Here is an 18,851-nt window from a genome sequence, read left to right as displayed (position 1 = left end):
ACGGGTTGTACTGCGAGGTGTAAGCTTACGTTAGCGGTGTTACTGCTTGGAGGTCTTACTGCTTTAGTAGGAGCTCTTGGATGAACCAGAGCTGTAGCAATCTGAATTCATTGGTCAGCAATAGTTAAATCTCAGTTAGAGAATGGGATCAAACCAGGGAATGCTGTGCCCTAAACTTGAATACGTGTGTATCTTCGGTGCTTTGTGCAGCTCTGGCCTTTCCCTGTCCTGGGAGGAGAGGAAATAAGACGGGAAAACATTCAAAGAACAACTCGAGTTATCAAAATTGCATTCAGCATGGGAATGATAACTGAGGTCAGAAAAAACAAGTCTAAATCTGAAATGGCACAGGGAGAGGGAACCATGATCGTGCCTCCCACCCATCTCTTCCTATGCAAGAACAAAGGGTCATTAATTGAAATTCGCAAGCGACATGTACAAAACAACAAAAGCAATTTTTAAACAGCATAGCTAAACCACGGTAGTGTGTGCCTCAAGATACAGTGGCTGCTGAAAACCTGTACTTGTCAAAAAAGCAATTTGAAGAATTCATAAACTTAGAGCCTGAGGCTGACGGATCAGGAAGCTGCAGGAGAATGTGCTGGCTACTGGGAAAATGTTCTGGGGAAACATCCTTACCTGCTAATTTTGGTCGTACATCCCAGCTTCCACCTGCTGTTGGGGTATGACACTGATACGGTCCTGCTCTATCTGCCTAGATCAGGAGGCTCTCCTGTAACCTGCAGACAGAAGCACCTGAGGTCGGGGTGTAACAGCCGCCCGCTCCTGCCTAATGCTGGTGGCTCTGGAGCACGGTGGGTGAGCGGGTGTCCTGCTGAGCAGTGATTGCATTCAACATCTCAAAGGAAATAGATCTAAAAGATGAGGTGGTGGTTCTGTTTGCCTTTACAAAAAGCATAGGGAAATGTTGTCTTTAGCATGGGGATGAAATCAGAGTTGTCAAAAATTATTACAGTGTTTATCAATTTTTTTTATCCTTGTTTTTTTTTCACTTCCCTTTCTTATTGAAGACTGGTGCTGGAACTGTGAGGAGAAAAGCTGTAGCTGAAGGGGAAATGCTGTTCCTTACCCCTCTTCATGGTCTTCATAGAGGTGTACTGGGAGACTTCTTTTCCCCTCTTCATCGCACATCGGATTTTTAGGTGGAAGCGATGTTAGGCTATGTAAGCAGCATTCAAAGTTATTTTGTGAACAGTTCATGAGCACTTCTGATAGGGAAATTAAAAAATACTTAGCAGCAGATACAGAAAACTGTCAGATGAATGTTAATCCTCTGTTCTTCCAGAAGCAGCTGTTTGCATCAGGTCTGTGTGCTTGAGGGGGAGAGAGCGAGGGAAGGTTTTGAGACTTTGCCCCCAGTGACCCCAGTAAGGAACAGGCGGTGCTCGTGTGTAGTCAGTAGTTGAGGGAGAAGTGCCTGCACACGTGCATGTGAGTAAAAGCTCTTCTGGCCGTAAGGAAATGAGCATCTTGGCAGTTGTTTCATCTGAAGGCAGGATTTAGATCTCAACTTCAAGTTGTTGAGGTGAAGAAGTTTGAGAACTTGCTGATGTAGGTGGCAGGAGCAGGGTAAGTGTGGTGTTTGTTTTCAGCTTCTGGCTTTCTTTAAAAACCATAAAAACTTAGGCTTCAAGGAAATTTGTTTAGAATACAAGAAAGCAGCCTTAACTTGTGTCCTTTGAGGAAAGGATGCCAATATTTGGCATTAAAGACTACCCACCCACCCCTTACGATGCTAATTGGTGAGAAAAGCAACAAATCGCTGCAGGACACTGGTGGGTGGTTGCCCTCTACCCTTCTGTACCTAGAAGATACCCTTTTAGCACCGCAGTGCTGGGGCTGGCATCTCAAACTTTTGTCTCTTGAAATTCTTTGCAGGACAGTAACCGTGGCTCCTACAAGTTGCTTAGGACAACATTTTGGAATTTGGTAGCGTTTGGTGGTTCAGAGTCACAACAACTTCATTGCTGGAGAATGGAGGTGTGGGAGGCCTGTGCACCGGGCCTGGGACTTGGGATGGTTTCAGTGAAACCCATTCCTCAAAGGGCCGAGGACAAAAAGCCGAACTGCTGGCCACGTTGTGTTTGAGTCGAAAAGCCTGGCGATGTCCTGTGATCACACTTGCTATTTTCCCGAACTTGTCGAGTTCAGGCAGAATGAAATAGCTTAGGAAGAGCCCACTAGAGTGTGTTGGTTCATAGCCAGTTTTGTTAAGTGGTTTGTGCCTGCTTAATTGTTTGGGAGGGAGAGGAGCAGAAGTAAATTAGCGAGCCTAAATGACAGATATGACTGCTCGAGGACCTCCCTGAATCATTGTTTCGGGTGACAATGTAACCTTTGTCTAGACAAAATTGTACTACATGGGAAACAACGATTTAAGCAGGGTTGATGGAGATTAGAAACCACTGCTATGCTGAGTACTCTACAGTCTAAATAAACCTTTTCCAGCTTGTGGTTGCCAACTACTACTAATCTTATGTTACTTCTAAGTAGTATGCAAATATAACCGAAAAGCAAGCACTGGGATGGCCTGAGTCGGAGATTTAGGAGTTGCTCATTTCTACTGGGAAAGCTCATTGGGAGCTGCAGATCAGGCTGGGAACTGCTCGTCTGTATCATCTGGGGAGCAATAAGCATAAACAAGTCCTTGCAGCTCTAGCTGGGGCAGTTCAGGAACTTGCTGCCTTACGGATCGTTAGTGCCCTTCAGCGAAGTTGCGTTAAACCCTGGTGTGAGAACCAGTCGTTGGCTTTGCCGGGGTTTCAGCGACAGGAGTTGCTCTGGCTGGCCCAACAGGCGCTCAGCGCAGCTCTGGGAGCGCTCTCCCAGCCGAATTGGGGCTGAAGGCTGCTGTGGGTCTCTGCTCGCCTCCTGACCTGCCGCAGCTGCCCTGCTCAAACACCTGAATAAACCCGGCGTTACCGTGCAGGCTGGGGGGGGTTGTGTTACAAATCCATAGCTGCTTGAATGGCTCTGTTAGGGAAGAAACGTCTTGTCTCGTAATTTCTCTTCACAGATGTAGCAAATCTGTTCTCATCTCTAAGCTAGGCTTACCAGGCTTCCCTTGGAGTGCTAAATAAAGCAAGGGAGAGACTGACAGTGAAGGCATAATGCTTGAGCTTCTTCAAACTTAAAAAATGATTTTTATTCTTTCCGTCTCGTCCTCACTATCTGGTGTATAATGGAGAATCAACCCACGGTTTCATTAAGTGGGCAGGACGTAGTCTGACAGCTATTTGTTTTCTCCTTTTATGCTGATTAAGCCCTGGCTAGCAAATCTGAAAACAAATGCCACGTTTTTTCTTTAGGAATTTGGGTAATTTCAAGCTAATGTTGCCAATGCCTAACACTCGACTTTTTTAAAATAGCCTCAATTCATAGCTTGCTTCATTCTTCCAGGATGTGATGATGCTGTGTTAGGTTGGCTGTTTGTGCAGCAGCCTGGGCTATCTGGGGTGAGGAATAATGAGTGTGGTCATGAACTCGGCTGCAGACGTGCGAGAAATTCTTGTATGCAGCGTATGGTTTGCCATAAACAAGTTGTAGGGTAAACCATGGCTGGGTTTGACTGACCTCTACCATGCTTCATTTAATAATAATTAACTCGAGGTACTTAGCAGTCAGTCAGCAAGCAAAACCGAAGCGTGGCTGTTGTGATTTATCTCAGACCTCGCCTCTTCTAGAGTAGGGGATAGAACCATGGTTCTTCATGGCATTTTTTTTGAACTTCACAAATTATAGGAACACCTATATGGTCTCTTTATCAGTGTGCCTGTCCCCGTAGTGATGAGGTGCTTTCTCAGCCCTTCGTGAAAGGTTTGGATCTATTTGGAGCATGCCTTGGCGTAAGTGTATGAAGAACACTGGAGGCCAGACAGCTCCTGGTCTGTCAAACGTGGTTTGTGGCAGTTCCCTGCGTAAGCTGCCTGGCTTGTAGGCAGAGGAAATGTAGCAGACACAGTCTCCCTGTCTTGTATCGTGTTGTGTGGGAAATTCTAGGTAAACAGCCACGGTTGGGAATTAGTAATTGATTTAAATACAACAGCGCTGTGCACTCCTGTCTTTGAAGTGGACGGCACGGGGCTGGAGGACGAGGTAGGGTGTAATTCTTTGTGGACTGGTGTCTGGGCCACTCCGGGGCTTTCCAGTGAGTTGTGTGGAAAAAGTGGGAGTGCTGATGAAACTAAACTATTAAGTATTATTATTCTAAATCTTAAAGCCACTGGATAACATTGAGGAGTGGGAGTGCATCTGAATTTGATCTTCTGGTATAAACTGCAGCATCACACATTTTAGGACAAGTGAGAGAAACTTGCAGAAATTCTTAATAGTTTCAAAGCAATTTGACTTAAAAGAACTTTCAAAATATGAATAAGCTAATGGTGACAAGAAGGAAAAAAGTAAATGCAGTTTCAGGGTGATACTTTTTCCCCTAACGATGAGTGTGCCAGTGCCCTTGATCACTTTTAATCTCCAGCAGTTCCTTCCAGCTTGTAGAAGAGTAGTGCAACTGCCCTAGCTGCCTTTCTTGAAGATGGCTGTGATGTATCCCTGTGTCACCTGAAACCTCCTGAAGAGAGACAGTAACCTCCCAGAGATGTGGTCCAGCACCCTGAGCACTGGTGGATGCGTCCCGTCGGGTCCTTCAGGCATGTGCAGGCTCAGGTTCCTGAAGCTGGTAATGGCTGATTAAATTTAGGTGCTATAGTTGTAGTGTCAGCTTCATAGTGTTAGCAAATTACACGCTTTCTAAAACATTCACTTGCATGCTTAATGGGTTACTGTTGGCAAAATACTGACTGTGTTCCTATAAGCTGCCTTTGTCTCTGTGGAGTTGCAGAACGTACACCAAAGGACGATGACTAAGCTGTACGTAGCAAAGGCTATTGCACAACTGGAGGTAGAGGTGAAATGTAGGATAAGCAGTGCTATGGCAGGAATCTCATGGGGAGCAGAAGCGTCGGGTATATTTGGTCCGCAGTAAGGTAGGTCCTCAGCAAACAAACTTGTGCCTGTCAGTCTTCCTGTTATGCTCTGGAGATGTTTGTTGCAAGTCGCTTCGTAGTGTTAAGTGTTTGGTAGTTTATGGAGTAACTAGGCAACATTTTAAAGATCAACACAAAATATACAGGCATGCTTCATCTCTGTAACCAGATCTTTTTCCATGCTTATCAGTCTAGTGGGACTTTTCTTGATTTTAAAAAAGTTATTCAAAGCTTGAAGTCCAAGAATGGCAAATTGTCAGACCACCTGTCTCCTTTATAATTTTGTGGCTTTTGTTCACAGGATTGGGTCATACTCTGCAGCAAAATCTGTGCTGATGGGAAGGTCTCTTTCCTGGAGGCAGTGACCCATTTTCACAAAACTTGTCAGGAATTCAACTTTTAAATCTCTTTCAATTGACTGATATTTGAGCCTGTTAACCTACAGTAGAGGACAAATATCTATAGAGCTTCCGAGCCCAACAACATCCACAACAAACAAAGGAATTAGCGAGGTTATCAAGCTCGTCTTGGTTTGGCTACTACACGTGAATATTAAGTGCAGTCTAAAAATAAAGCCCTCTGTTCCCCTTACACCACCACCCCTTTTTGGGAAGATAACAATTTGTCCCACTGGAATAAATCGCAGAAGTCCCTCTCCTCCCCGCCAAACAAAGCAGCAGCAGCAGATAGTTAGGCCTGCTACAGAGTTGAGGCTGGCCTTTGCTCACTGCTGGGCAGGTATTTGATGCTGTGGAGAAATAAACAGGGAGGAGTGTCAGAATGGGTGATTTGGAGGAGTCTTGGTGTTGAGGGATGGCCCTCAGTGTAACCGCAGATGAGAACGGTGCCCTCTAACCTCCTCCACCAGCAGGAACAGCAGGGAGGGGTGTGTAGTTCCCCATAGCTCTGTCCTTAACCTGTCTTGGGAAAGCAGGTTAAAACTCGTATTTGTCCTTTTTCTAGCTAACCTTTTTATCTCGGGATGCTTTTTTTCCCCCATGTTCCTACCAAGGGGTTCTTAACCTAGATGCTCGTAAGTGGAGAGGGAGGCACTGGTCTCTGCTCCCTGGTGACCACGACGGGACACAGGGGAGCGGCCCAGTGCTGTGCTGGGGGTTCAGGCTGGGCCTTAGGAAAAACTCATTTTCCATCAGGGTGGCCAAACACTAGGACAGGCGTCCTAGCGAGGTGCCCGATGCTCCATGCTGTCCGTGAGGGCTCTCGGGAAATTCCCTTTTTAATACCCTGAACTTCTGGTTAGCCCGAAGAGGTCAGGCGGGTGGACCAGATGATCTTTGTGGGCCCTTTCCAACGGAACCGTTCCCATCTAAATAAAGACCAGATGCAGAAGGGAAGGCGCTTATAGAAAGTGTGGGGTGGTTCTGAGGAGGTGCATGTTTGTGTGAAAGCTGCTGCATTTCACAGTGACAGCAAACCGTACCAAAGTAACGAGCTACATGGAATCTGAAAGCAGGTAATGCGGCTGTGGAGCTGGTTTGAGAAGCCTGTCTCCTTGTTAATAGGGTAGCTCACAAACTGGGCTTTTTAGTAGGGCTTTTCTTGTTCACTACGTGGGGTAGCCCCAAATGATTCTTCATTCATTCCGAATCAGATGGAGATGGTGGATCTGGGTGGTGGCTGTATCTTGATGTAGTAAGGGGTAACCAGAGCAAAGGCAGTTGTAGAGGGCGGGCATCTGTTTCCTTGCAGGCTGCTCTGTGGTAACATTTCTGTGCCTGCAGTGCTACTGCCTTTAGTTTTGCTAGGAAACGTGAAGACAGATTCATCCTTTTCTGTGTGCTTATCTTCTACCAATTTATGAATGGCTGCAGTGTGACCAAAGCAGAACCAAGACAAGCTTTTAAGAAAAGCTGCTTTGTTAAAATACAGCCATTCCTTTGTAGGCGGGCGCTATAGCTTTGAGCTATGGCTTTTTTGAACATCCTGCCTGAACCAATTACCCAACAAATGTATTTAATGTACATCTGGAATCTTCCCCAGAGTTAACAGGGGTTTTGTTAGGTCTGGTCTGTTATGGGGGGAAAGTTCTTCTATGGTTTGGAGGGAGGGAAGAGGAGGAGTAAAACATGCTTGTGTTCTAACAGTCGAAACTTATTTTACATATTTTCATGGTGATGTAAACACCAGGATCTATTCTTACGAGACACTCGAGCAGGAAAATGTGGCAACTTTTGCAACCAGGTTTGTTTGAGGAGCTGCCAGCTGTCCCCACAGGAGTGTCCTCTGGGGAGATATGAAGTAGGTTTAAGAGGGTATAGGAGAAAAACAGCTTTCAGAGCTACAATTCTGCTTGTCTTTGTTTTCTGGTGATTCTCCTTGGCCTCTCTTTGAGGAGTCCAGCAGCCTGCACCAGGGAGGAGGCTCTGGCTGGGCAGTAGCAGGTGGTAGCACAGCGCCTGGCTCCTGCCCTGGGGCGTGAGTTTCCTCTGGGTGGGGGGGAGAGGAGAGCAAATGGTGAGCGGGGCTTCAGTGCCCGATACCTCCAGCTTCTAAATGTGTAAGTGGGTAGCTTAAGCTGATCTAGGGATTAGCTGTTCCCAAAAGAAAGGCCAAACATCACCACGTCTCACTTATGCTAGCTACTCTTTTTTCCATTTTTATATAATTTTTCTGATAGGATTAGTTTCCTGCTGGTGTGAGTCCCTGATCTGCTGACCACAGGCCAGGCGACCACCCTCGCCAGCTCAAAGGATGCAGCAGGAACACGTGCTTGGGACGGAGGAGATGACAACTTTGGGTGGCAGAAGCCATTGGGTTGGGGACTGTCTGCAGCTCACCCAAGCCAGGGAATGGGCTTCTGTGGGGGCTTTAGGGGGACCAGAGCGTGGGCTGCTGCTGGAAAGGGAGGTTCTTGGGCTTTTCGTACGTGACTTCCAGTGACGGTGTGGCAGTGGTGTAAACTGGATGCTCAGGGTGCTGGACTGGTTGAAAATGAAACTTCGTTAGCCGGATCAGCTGCTGGCAGTAGCAGGGCTTGCCTCTGTGCAGTTGGTTGCTGCTTCAAAGGGGGCATGGGATGGAGAAACGGGGCAGGGGAAGCAGCGACACTGGTGGCAGCTCAAGTTGATCAACAGCCCTGGGGAACTTTAGCCTAAGGCTAGTACCAGATTGTGTTTCCTTTGTGCTTCCTAATTCTGCCCTTTTTAGAAGAACCCATTACTCTGTAGAAAGCTTACTTCTCAAGCAGAAAATTGAACTTTTTTTTTATTCTTACTTAGACTGCACAATTTTGAGACTTTTTTCCAAATTTGAATTGCACAGGTGTACTATAATATTTTTAATGTTAATCTTTGTAATTTGAAGACCTTGAGGGATATTTACATCCCAGCTGTATCCCTCCAAAGTGAAGCAACAGGTTCCAATGGGACTTCCTTGTTCCTTCAATAACGAAGGGTTGGTCTTAGGGTCTCGCTGAATGGAGGTGAGAGGGGGTGCAGGGGGCTGGGCTGCTACCACTCGCTTGTCTCTATGCCTGTGTTTGCCTGAGCCAAACTGAGTGGTTGTGTTGGGTGAGCACCTCTGAGCAGCGAGCTGGGGTGCCTTAGCGTGTGGCCATGGCTGCTCGGGGACAGGGCTGTGCTGGCTTAGCGGGGAGGTGCATGGGGTGCCCTTGTCCTGGAGACTGGAAGCTGCTCGTTTGTCCCAGCCTTCGGATGAACGTCCTGGGTCCTGCGGGGATACCCTGCAGGATGTTTGTGCTGGTGCAAGAAATGGTGTTACTGAAGCTGTCTTAGAGGTGCTTCCCCCGGCACAAACGGTGTGCTAGAGCACGTGCTGGAAGTGTAAAGCACTCATCGTGACTTTTCCCGGAGTATCCTCATCGTGGATTGAAGCATCCTCACCTGCTCCTGCAGAGCAAGAGAGACAGCTAACGCCATGCTTACCGATACTTGTCATGGGACTGACTGACTTGTGTTTCCTAGGTCAGCTGCTGTGAAGGCTGGCAATGCAGATAGTCTATAATCTGGTCTGCTTTTTACTCCTGAAACTTGCTTATAAACCCCACGGGATTTGTTGGTCTAGTCTTTACATATTTCTGCAGCTCTGTCTCATGAGGCATGTTATCATACAAAGGCCCAGTTAGTTCTGGGACTGTTTTTAAGAATCACAACGCTTATGTGGAGATGTTTTCATAATATTTTCGTGTTTCCATGAACAACCACTTCAAAATTCTGTGACATTTAAAAAAAAATTAAAACTATTAGAATTATTGCAAGGGTTGGCAGATTATTTTTTTTAAGACTCAGACACATTCTGTCATAATAATCTGTTTAATGGGCTCACTATTGCACTTCAAGTTGAAATTGAATGAAAAAAACAGTCTTTTAAAAATACTGAGATGTGTGTCCAACGTGAGAAGTGCAGTTCTTCTCCCCATCCCAGATGATGAATGTCCCAGCAGTGACCGAGGAGGGCTGAGCTGACACAGGCTAGCAGACATGGCCGGTGCTTTGGGGATGTTTTAGGAAAGGGCCCAGCTGCTTTGAAAACAAGACCCCGAATTGTTTTGTTTGGGGGAGGAAAAACTCAAAGCAAATAAACTGTAAATCACTCTTCCCCATTAGTCCTTTTGCCAGAATGTTGTTCAGAACGGATCCAGAGCGATGGGCTCTCCTGGGACACGACTCAGCTGCTGAACCAGGCGGCGTCCTGAGCCCCCGGCTGTAGCACCCTCACTGCCCTTGGGTGCTGGATGCAGCCCTGGCCATTACCACGCACGATCAGAGCTTGGAGCCTGTGGCTGTCTGTCTTTCTCTACTTCTACCTTAATGGCTTGTGACTTTCAGAGTCCAGATGGAGACATTAAAACAGATTTGCAGTAACAAATTGGAATACCCACTGCCTTCCTTAAGACCTGTGCCAACTCAGGCTCCTCGACGTAGAAAATGGAAAGGTTTTCTGCACTTGCTGAAGTTCCTGGTAATGATAAAATAACCTACAGCTGTCCGGACCTTCAGACACGCTTCAGGACAAATGGGGTTGGAAAATAAATTTATACAGTGCCTTGCATGCTGTGGAGCACAAGCTTCGTGTGGTGAACTGACAGGCAAAATGGGGGATAACGCAGAGCACTAACACATGCAGCTGCTTTCTACTGAACTATTTCTGTTTTTGAGGCAAATGTTATCCATGTTCTTAGCATTTTAAGAAGTAATAAACTAAAGATCTGATATTTAGAAGAGGTTTTATTATTTGACAAATTGCATTGGCCTAGCTGCAATGACGAAATTGCAGAAAAGTTATTTTTGGGAGGGTCAAAAGGGGAAATTAAATTGTCACTTTAGAAAATGTCTCTGAATATTAAAGCAAGAAATACCAACTTTGCACTCATGGTACCAACTTGGCATTTGTTCAGCAGTTTCTTCTGAAAGAAATAACTTGTGTTGTCCTACGTTATCTTGATTTTGCTGCCTGTGAAGTTTGCAAGTCAGGGTTAGCTGTGAGTCAGGGTTAGCTACCCCTGGAATCAGGTCAGGGTCAGAAAGTTGCTCTCTCTTCAGCTTGCCCTGACAGCTGGCTGCGTGGTGTGAGTACTGGAGTTCTGTGCTTCGTCTCCTGCTGCTACCAAGAAGCAATTTCTGACTGGGCTTGCAAGACCAGCTGCCATAAATCAAAGCCAGAAGAACGAAAACCTTTTCAGGCTATGCTCTTAGCATTTCTGCTGTTGTACTCCCCCTGCTTTTGCCTACTGTCAGCTCTTAGTTCCTGCACTCAGAGGCTTTGCCCTTCCTTTTTGGTGAGCCTGGGCAGAGCTGCTGTGCATCACAGGTGGAGGAGGTCTGGTACCGTCCCTGCAGCCTCACTGGGAATACTTTGAACCTTACTGTCTTTCCCACTTTCATTTAAGTGACTTGTGTTCTCTGCTGAAGCATCACCCTGGACCGTTTGGGTGTTAGTTGTCTGCACAGTGGCTCAGGGGGATCGCTGGTATTTCTTGCCACTTCTGAACAAGCAGGTACAAGGGGTTCAAAGTGCAGCCGTGTGTGTGTTTTCACACTTCCCCTGGGAAAGCACCTTATACTTTCCTTCGTACTTGACATTAAAATGAAGCCTAAAACTTGCCAGTGGTGCAGTCCACAAGCCCCCGCTTTAGCTAGCTGTAACAACATGCAGTAGCATCTCCCTGCTTTGAAGGATGTGAATTCAAGGACTTTAAAACTTCCTATTCACAGACTAATTAAAAGAGTGATGTTTTGCTGAGACTAGGTCTTTTTTTTGGCCTGTCTGCCTTTTTTAGGTGCTTTGTCTATATAAATGTAGCTGTTTGATCTAATGCAGTTTGGAGCTGGAAAAGGGGTCTCAGCTCTCTCCCCCCACCAGCCGAAGTTTTGGGGCAGTTGTGTCCAGATGTGTTTTAGGGCACGGAGTCAGCTGGCCACAAATCGGACCAAAACCCAGCACGGTCCAGCCTGCTCTCCTGCTCACCTCTGGGCTGCCAGATGCTGACCTGAGCACTGGCCCAGCTGGAGGAGGAAACCAGGACGTGACGGCCCCTTCACAGCCCCTCTGTTTGCTGTGCACCCACTGCCTGTGCCCATCTCCGCCCCAACCCCGGCCTCGTCCCTGCACCAGCAGCCCTGCTGGGCTGTGCCGAAACTCCACTGCTGCTGCAAGCCTGCTCTGGGGCTGCACCAGCACTTCTCAAATCCCAGGTGCTCAGCGGGCAGCGGCAGGGAGGGAAGTGCAGGTCACTTGCTGGCTTTTACATGCTGGTGAGGGTTGAAATTCTACTTCAGCACTGATATTACACAGCAATGGTAGGAGCTCGGCTCGCTTCGTGCGTAGGGTGACCGCAAAGCTCTGCAGTAGCTTACGGCACGGGTTAGCAATAGCTTCTCTGCACCCAGTTAGAAGTGCTGTAAAAATGGTTTACATTACTCTGCTTACCTGAAGTGTGTGTATGTATGAATATCGGGCTGTTTCAGAGCTGTTAAGCATGTTGGAGAGATGCCTTGTAGCAACTGAAGCTATTTGTTGTATTGGGTCTGGAATCTGTGTCCTAGAAGGAATTATGGTCATCGTGTTGCCTGCTGCTCCCTCCCTGTGCTCCACCACAGCTCATGTTTGAGGAAAACGGGTGGTGGGCAGCAGGGAGTCTAATGTGTAGACCCAAGATTTACATTTCAACAAATCAAAGCTTGATTTTGCTCATTGTAATGCAATCCATTACAAATGATTGATCAGGAAACAAAGTGTGTGAAGTCCTTAGTTTGCAGGAGGCAATTGTGCTCTTCCTGGTGTAAGTGATGAGCTGAAAACATAAAAGCAGCAGGAACTTTGTGATGCAAATTTATGAAAAAAGTTGAAGCAGGGGAAGAGGGCACCTCTATCTGAGATGTTTTACTTTCTGCAGGTATACTTGAATGTTTTGATTATATAACTTTTAATATGTAGTGTATGATGAAATAGGTTCTGTAAATACCCCGTAATTATGAAATACCTCTTCTAGGGTATAACTGACCTTCAGGCATTCTTTTCAAAGGTCGTAAGCGCAGCAGTGAGAGTCACAAAAGTGCTGAGCCACACCGTGTTGTGGAGTTAACTCTGTTCAGTGTTTCTCTGGATGTCCTTTTGACGAGCCTGTAATGAATAAGCTAGATCATGGAAGCACTTCAGGCGTGCATGTTAATTAAAAAGAATGAAAAGCACTAGAGGAAAGCTCTTGCTTGCTTGAGATGTTCATCCTATTTCCAAGTAGTCATTTCTGGTCATTAGTATTGCGTACATGAAACTGTTTTGCCTCTTGCTTAATGCTTAGTATTTGAAATTCTTTATTCAATGAATTTCAGATGAGACAGAATAAAAGATGTAGGGTCAGCTTTGCCTGAAAATGTTTAAAAAGTACTGTGCGTTATTAAACTTAATAGAAGATTTTTGTTTCGTGACATGTGGCAGGACTTCTGTGAATGTCTGAGGTGGTGCTGGCTGGGGTGTGTGTGCGAGAGCTTAAATAATTAAGGGATATTATTAAAACTAGTGTGAGAGTGCCCTTAGAATTGTTAAACTAAGAAGCTAAATTATCTAAATACTTCTTCCAAAGAAACTGTCTTATAAATTAAGGGATAACAGACACAGACCTATAACCGTGTTCATTCTTGTTTTTGCAGACCGTGAGGACCAATCAATTCTCTGCACGTAAGTAAATGCTTATTTTCTTTGGGGCATTTTGGGAAATTCTTGTTGTCAAAGGGGAAGGTCTCAAGTTCCTGGGGGTCTTTGATACAGCTATGGTAATCCCAGTCCTGTCTTTAATCTTGTCAGGCAGTGACTAATGGTTAATGATGTAGCGTGAAGTCATGTTTTATGCAGGGAAATACTCTTTTAATAATGTAATTCACCTTATTGAAGGCTTTATAGGCTTATGTGGCATTTAAGAACTGTAGTTTAAAAATGTCAGTTGAGATCTGAATCAGAAATAATCTTTAAAATGTACGTATCTGTCTGAAATACTGTATTATATCTACTCTGTGTAGCCCCTCAGGGGGACATGAATCAAAGTTGGTCTAGAAACCCTGCTGAGCAACTGCACAGCCTTGGATCTGCTTCAGACAGGAGAGCTCTGAACAAGCTGACACTGTTTCCTTCCTGCCTCCCCTGTGTGTGCCTGGGTCTGCCCCACCCAGGAGCAGATTTCTTGTTTCAGCCCAAGCTTCCTGGGGATCTGGAAACGAAGTGGTGCACGAGTCAAACCAGCCTGAGTGCGTGTTCTGCTCGTGCCACCACAGAGCCTGTCTGTCGTTGGGCTACTGTTAGAAGGGGCGATCCGATTTCCTCCCCCTTCCTATGCAAGCTGTGTGTTTCTGCTGCCTATTTGGTTAGCCCTGGGAGTTGGCACTCAGCATAAGCCAGTTTGGGGAGCTCAGCTAGCAGAAAGCCAACCTTGGCACAGAACGCTGCTTTGGGGTCTCCAGGCCTGCACCCTGTGCAAAGCGCAGAGCTGGGGAGGTGCCATCGCTGGGCCAAGCCTGGTGGCTGGGCTGCTTCATGAGAGCCCACCCAGAGCACTGCGCTCAGCTCGGGGACCCCGCTGGAAGAAAGACAGGGACCTGTTCAAGTGAGTCCAGAGGAGGCCACGAGGATGCTCAGAGGCTGGAGCACCTCTCCTGTGGGGACAGGCTGAGGGAGCCGGGGCTGTTCGGCCTGGGGAAGAGAAGGCTCCGGGGGTCACCTCACAGTGGCCTGCCCATGCCTGAAGGGGGCTGCAGGAGAGCTGGAGAGGGACTCTGTGTCAGGGGGGTGGTGGTAGGACAGGGGATAGTGGCTTTAACTAAGAGAGGAGATTTAGATTAGATATGAGGAAGAAATTATTTACCATGAGGGTGTGAGGCTCTGCCCAAGGCTGCCCCAGGAGCTGTGGGTGCCCCATCCCTGGCAGTGCCCAAGGCCAGGCTGGATGGGGCTGGTGGGAGGTGTCCCTGCCCATGGCAGGGGCTGGAATTAGATGGGCTTTAAGGTCCCATTTTCTAGGTCTCCGGTCCCTGCCCTTGGTAGAACTCATTGCATTGTGTTAACTACTTTATGTGCAATGTACAAAACAGCCCTGAAAGCAGGGATAACATCCCAGAGTGAAAAAGGCTTTGTCCTCTGAGTTTGTGGATGTGCTAGCATGTGCTTGCCTCAGGTGAACTCTTTTGAAGTAGCTTCATGTTTTTTCTGTGTATGCATGAGCTTTGTACTCTTCAACATGGTCAGCCAAGGTTGGAGTGGCAGTGCTACAGGATTTAGTGAAGGTCTGATGTGTTTGTTTATAGATCAGAAAGCCTTTAAGATAAAACCTGAAAACAATGTTTGTTACCTCACCTGGAGGGTTAATGTAAGCTCTTGATCTTTCTGGGCTGAAAAGGCAGTTGGATCCTGTTTTATATCTGGAGCAGCACTTCAACATGGAATATTTGGAGCTTGTGACAGGTTCCATGTCTTGGCTACCAGGCAGTTGGTAAGCTGCTTAGTTGTACGTGCATTTGCAGAGAGAAATACAAATGACGAGGAGGGAACACACTTTCTTTTGGCCAGACCTCAGGAGAGTGTGACCACATCACTTCTGAAGCCTGGAGCTGCTGGGGACTGCTCTGAAAGCCATCATGAGATCCTTGGAGATGGTCCCGATTCTGTCAACTATTTGTTAACAAATTTACTATTCCATCTAAAATCCCAGAAGCGGTGCTAAGAAGCAATGGACAGTAGATCTCATAAGGATTCCAACACTGTTCTCGAATCGTATTGCAAAATGTGGTATTGAAACTGCTATTACCATGACTCTGGACAAGTTTTGCTACCTATAATTTGCTGTCTCGGATGTACCAATGTTAAGGACTAAACTTAGCAGAAGTGTGGCAGTGTCTGACAGAAGCTGAGATTCTGAGCAACAAATTCCAGGCTCTGTTGGCTGCCTTGTTTTTTTTTAACTTGCATTTTCTTATTGAAGTGCTTACACAGCAGCGTGAAGAAGCACTTACTGTGTATTACAAAGAAATACAAGTTCCTTCAGTAATGTGGACAGGTCTGTGCCCTCAGCATTATGAAGGTAAGGTACCTTACCTCCAAACTTGACCTGTAGGACCAAATAACATCCAATCAAGGTCTTGCCTTGTGAGAACGTGAAGACACATCAGTTGTTAGGCTCCAAGGGTTCTGCGCTCTCAAAGTTGACCACCTCAGCTCTACCGGCCCAGGAGTCCTTGCTGATGCAACACTGTTATCACCGCTTGGATGCTGACTGTAGAAAAGCATCGCAGGTATTACCACATTGCTCTTCAGGTTAACTTTTCTCTTGAAACACAGTTGCCTTGGTGCTTCTCTCCAAATTGGATACAGACCTAAAAAGCAGCACATCAAAAGCAACTGCATTCTCTTGCACAGGTCTTTTGAACAAATTGGTGTGAAGACGGCTGTCTACTGTTCCTAAGGAGGTTTCCCCATGGGCTTCATGGCAGAGCCATATTCTTTTGTCAGGTTTGCATTATAAACTCATTACTTGACACCTGGTCAGCTGGGATGTTAAATGACCTCCAGCAAGGCTGTGGCAAACTTGTTTGTGTAGTAGACCAAAAGGATGCCTAATGCACTTTGCTCAAGGCTGAGCTAGTGTCCAGGACTCCTCTCTATTGCGTTGCTGCTTCTGTGGTGAAAAGGCAAACTGGACATTTTCCTTCCACGCCACTGGTTTTACAGGTCTTAGACTAAGGCAGGAATAAATAAGGTGAAAGGAGTGTGTCTTAACTGCACTGGAGGTGGTTTCAGAAACTTCTTTGGCAGTTCATAAAAGGCTTGATGTCCTCTAATCCCAGACTTGTTGTCTCAGGACGTCATTCATCTGATTGACCCCGATCTTCAGTAGAGCTGAAAACCTTCAGAATATTTTTTCTCTTCCCCAGTAGCAGTAATTCAAAGGAGTATTTCAAGCTAGCTGTGAGAAAGGAGGCATCACAGAATCATAGAATGGTTTGTATTAGAAGGAACCCTAAACACCATCTAATTTCCAGCCCCTGCCATGGGCAGGGTCCCTTCCCAGCAGCCCAGGTTGCCCCCAGACCCATCCAGCCTTGGGCACTGCCAGGGATGGGGCAGCCAGTGCTTCACACTTTCTGAGAAAGGAATTTCTTCCTCATATCTAATCTAAATCTCCCCTCCTTAAGCTTAAAGCCATTACCCCCTGTCCTATCCCCACACCCCCTGACACACAGTCCCTCCCCAGCTCTCCTGCATCCCCCTTCAGGCACTGGCAGGCTGCTGTGAGGTCTCCCTGGGGCCTTCTCCTCTCCAGGCCGAACATCCCTCGATTTGTGTGTGCAGGTGAGTGGGGAGTTGCAGTGTGCCTGCCACGCTCATCTCTCCTGTTGCCTTGGCTGTAACTGCCTTTCTGTACAGCCTGGAGAGAGATCTCTCCTCCTACTCGGTGAAGGTCTCCCTGGTTAACATCTTCACTGATCTCTTCCTACCTCTAGTTGGTCATGTTTCCTGGTTTTACAACTTGCTGAGAATCACCTTAATTTAGTTTTCCCAAGAGGATTGTGCTGAAGGATAGCCTGTCTCATTGAAATGCTCATTTAAATGCAGCGTGTGGAATAGGCTAGAGTGATGGAGAGTTCTTCAGGCATGCCTCTCATTATATCCTGCTGTTCTGGAGGTAATGGGATTACCTGAAGGTTTCCTGTCCCAACCTAATCACATGCTGACATTCCCTGAGGAGCTTGAGGTCTGTCATGCCCAAAAGATGAGTTTTGCATAAACTGGTGATATTAAAAATTACTAATCCCTTCTCAAAGTTGAATCTAACACCAGGAATGGAAAAAAACTACTGCTGCTTTCTCTGGATGCTTGTGTCAGCAGAACATCATGTCCTTTACCTGGCATGGAGGCTGCCTCTTTAGGAGGGTGTTACTCACCGCCAGCTGGTGTGGCTGTCACTCAGTTCTCCCACCCAGACTTGCTGACATAGATGAATTTTTGGTCTTGGTGTGAAAACAAGAGTTGCCTTAGAACATAAAACAACTCTCCTTCTTCTCTTCCTCTTTTTTTTTTTTTTTGCTATTGTTCTCTTTCCCTTCTTTTCATTCACTTGCCCATTCTCCATCTTTAAGGAACCAAGTGCAGACAGTGGTTCCAGTAACTTCATGTTCCTTCTAGCCTGTAAGTACCCTGTAAGCCTGTATTAACCCCGCATCCATAAGAAATCAATTACAGAGAAGTGCTAACTTTACACTGTGCCCACACCGAAATGACAAAATAGACAGCGAGGTAAGATGTGACATTGCAATGAGAAGCTGTGCAGGCTTTTCTCTTTGAGAAGCTGCATCTGCTGGACTCCTGGTACGATTTGATGTTTGTCTTTGATTACTGTTCTCTGTTAATGTTAAATAGGAGCACGTGTCAGGCTGCTGGAGGCTGATGATCAAGATGAAGAAACTTTTGTTATGGCACATTGGAATATGAGAAATATCCAAATGTCTCCTGGATTCGTTCTCTTTAGCTGCAAGGTGGCTTCTGGAAATTCAAACATGCAAACATGCCGTACTGCACTTTTTAAGCAAATAGATTCTAAATTTGAGAATCTTACTACAAGCTTATGGTATTCTCAAAACTGAGACTAGGTTTGATAAACAGTCATTTAGCAGATGCTTGCAGCCATACAAGGATATCTAATCTGAATTGGCTTCAGTAGGAGTGGTGGGGCGTGGAGGGAATAGAGGCTGCTTATTAAAGGACAACAGCAGCAAATACCAAGCATTTTTGTATACAACCTCTGGCCAGAGTCCAGCTTGTAACATTCCCTAGACAACTGGTGTTGAGATGATGAGAAGCATCTAAAGGGGAATGGAGAGGCTGTAAAGCAGCCTTGTGAATAGTAAAGCCAATTAATACTCCTCTGTGCTAGCCCAAACTATCACTTAGACCTCTTCGTTACAGAAAATTAGCCAAGTAATTAAAGCGTTCTTTTAATTACAGGTCTCAACTGTAAATATCTGTTTATAACTGGCAGAAGACTTGCTCAGTTGCATCTGGGAATAAGTCCCTTCTGTTCTTCGCAGCCGTTGCTGTGAGGAGGACAAAGGCCTGTTGTTGGGGCTCTCACTTACGCAGTTACTTTCTCCTACAAACAACTTAAGTGCATGCAGCCGTGGTTTGGTGCCGAAGTGGCCACTTGGTGTGAACCGAAGCAGTGCTGCCTGCAGAACTGAGCAGCAGGTCGGGTTCCTGGTAATTGTGGAATCAGTCCCCAAGGAGAAGTTGCCCAGGTGCCAAGGTGGGGGTGCCGTGTCTCCTTCTGCCAGGTGTTCAGCTCCTATAGGGCCTCCTGCCCCCAGGTTACCGTATCGTCCCAGG

The 18,851-nt window shown here is 46.5% G+C and overlaps 1 protein-coding gene across 3 annotated transcripts in view; it reads left to right on the top strand.

The window, feature by feature from the left end:
* Positions 1 to 18,851, top strand: part of MYH10 (myosin heavy chain 10) — a 102,257-nt gene that overhangs the window by 23,915 nt on the left and 59,491 nt on the right. For all 3 annotated transcript variants that reach the window (XM_068655245.1, XM_068655243.1, XM_068655244.1), the window contains exon 4: positions 13,136 to 13,163. In XM_068655245.1, the coding sequence (XP_068511346.1) occupies positions 13,136 to 13,163 (28 nt within the window). The remainder of the gene's footprint in view (positions 1 to 13,135; positions 13,164 to 18,851) is intronic.

This window comes from Anas acuta, chromosome 18 (assembly GCF_963932015.1).
Source record: "Anas acuta chromosome 18, bAnaAcu1.1, whole genome shotgun sequence".
Lineage (NCBI taxonomy): Eukaryota > Metazoa > Chordata > Aves > Anseriformes > Anatidae > Anas > Anas acuta.
This window is presented reverse-complemented; position numbering and strand designations above follow the sequence as displayed.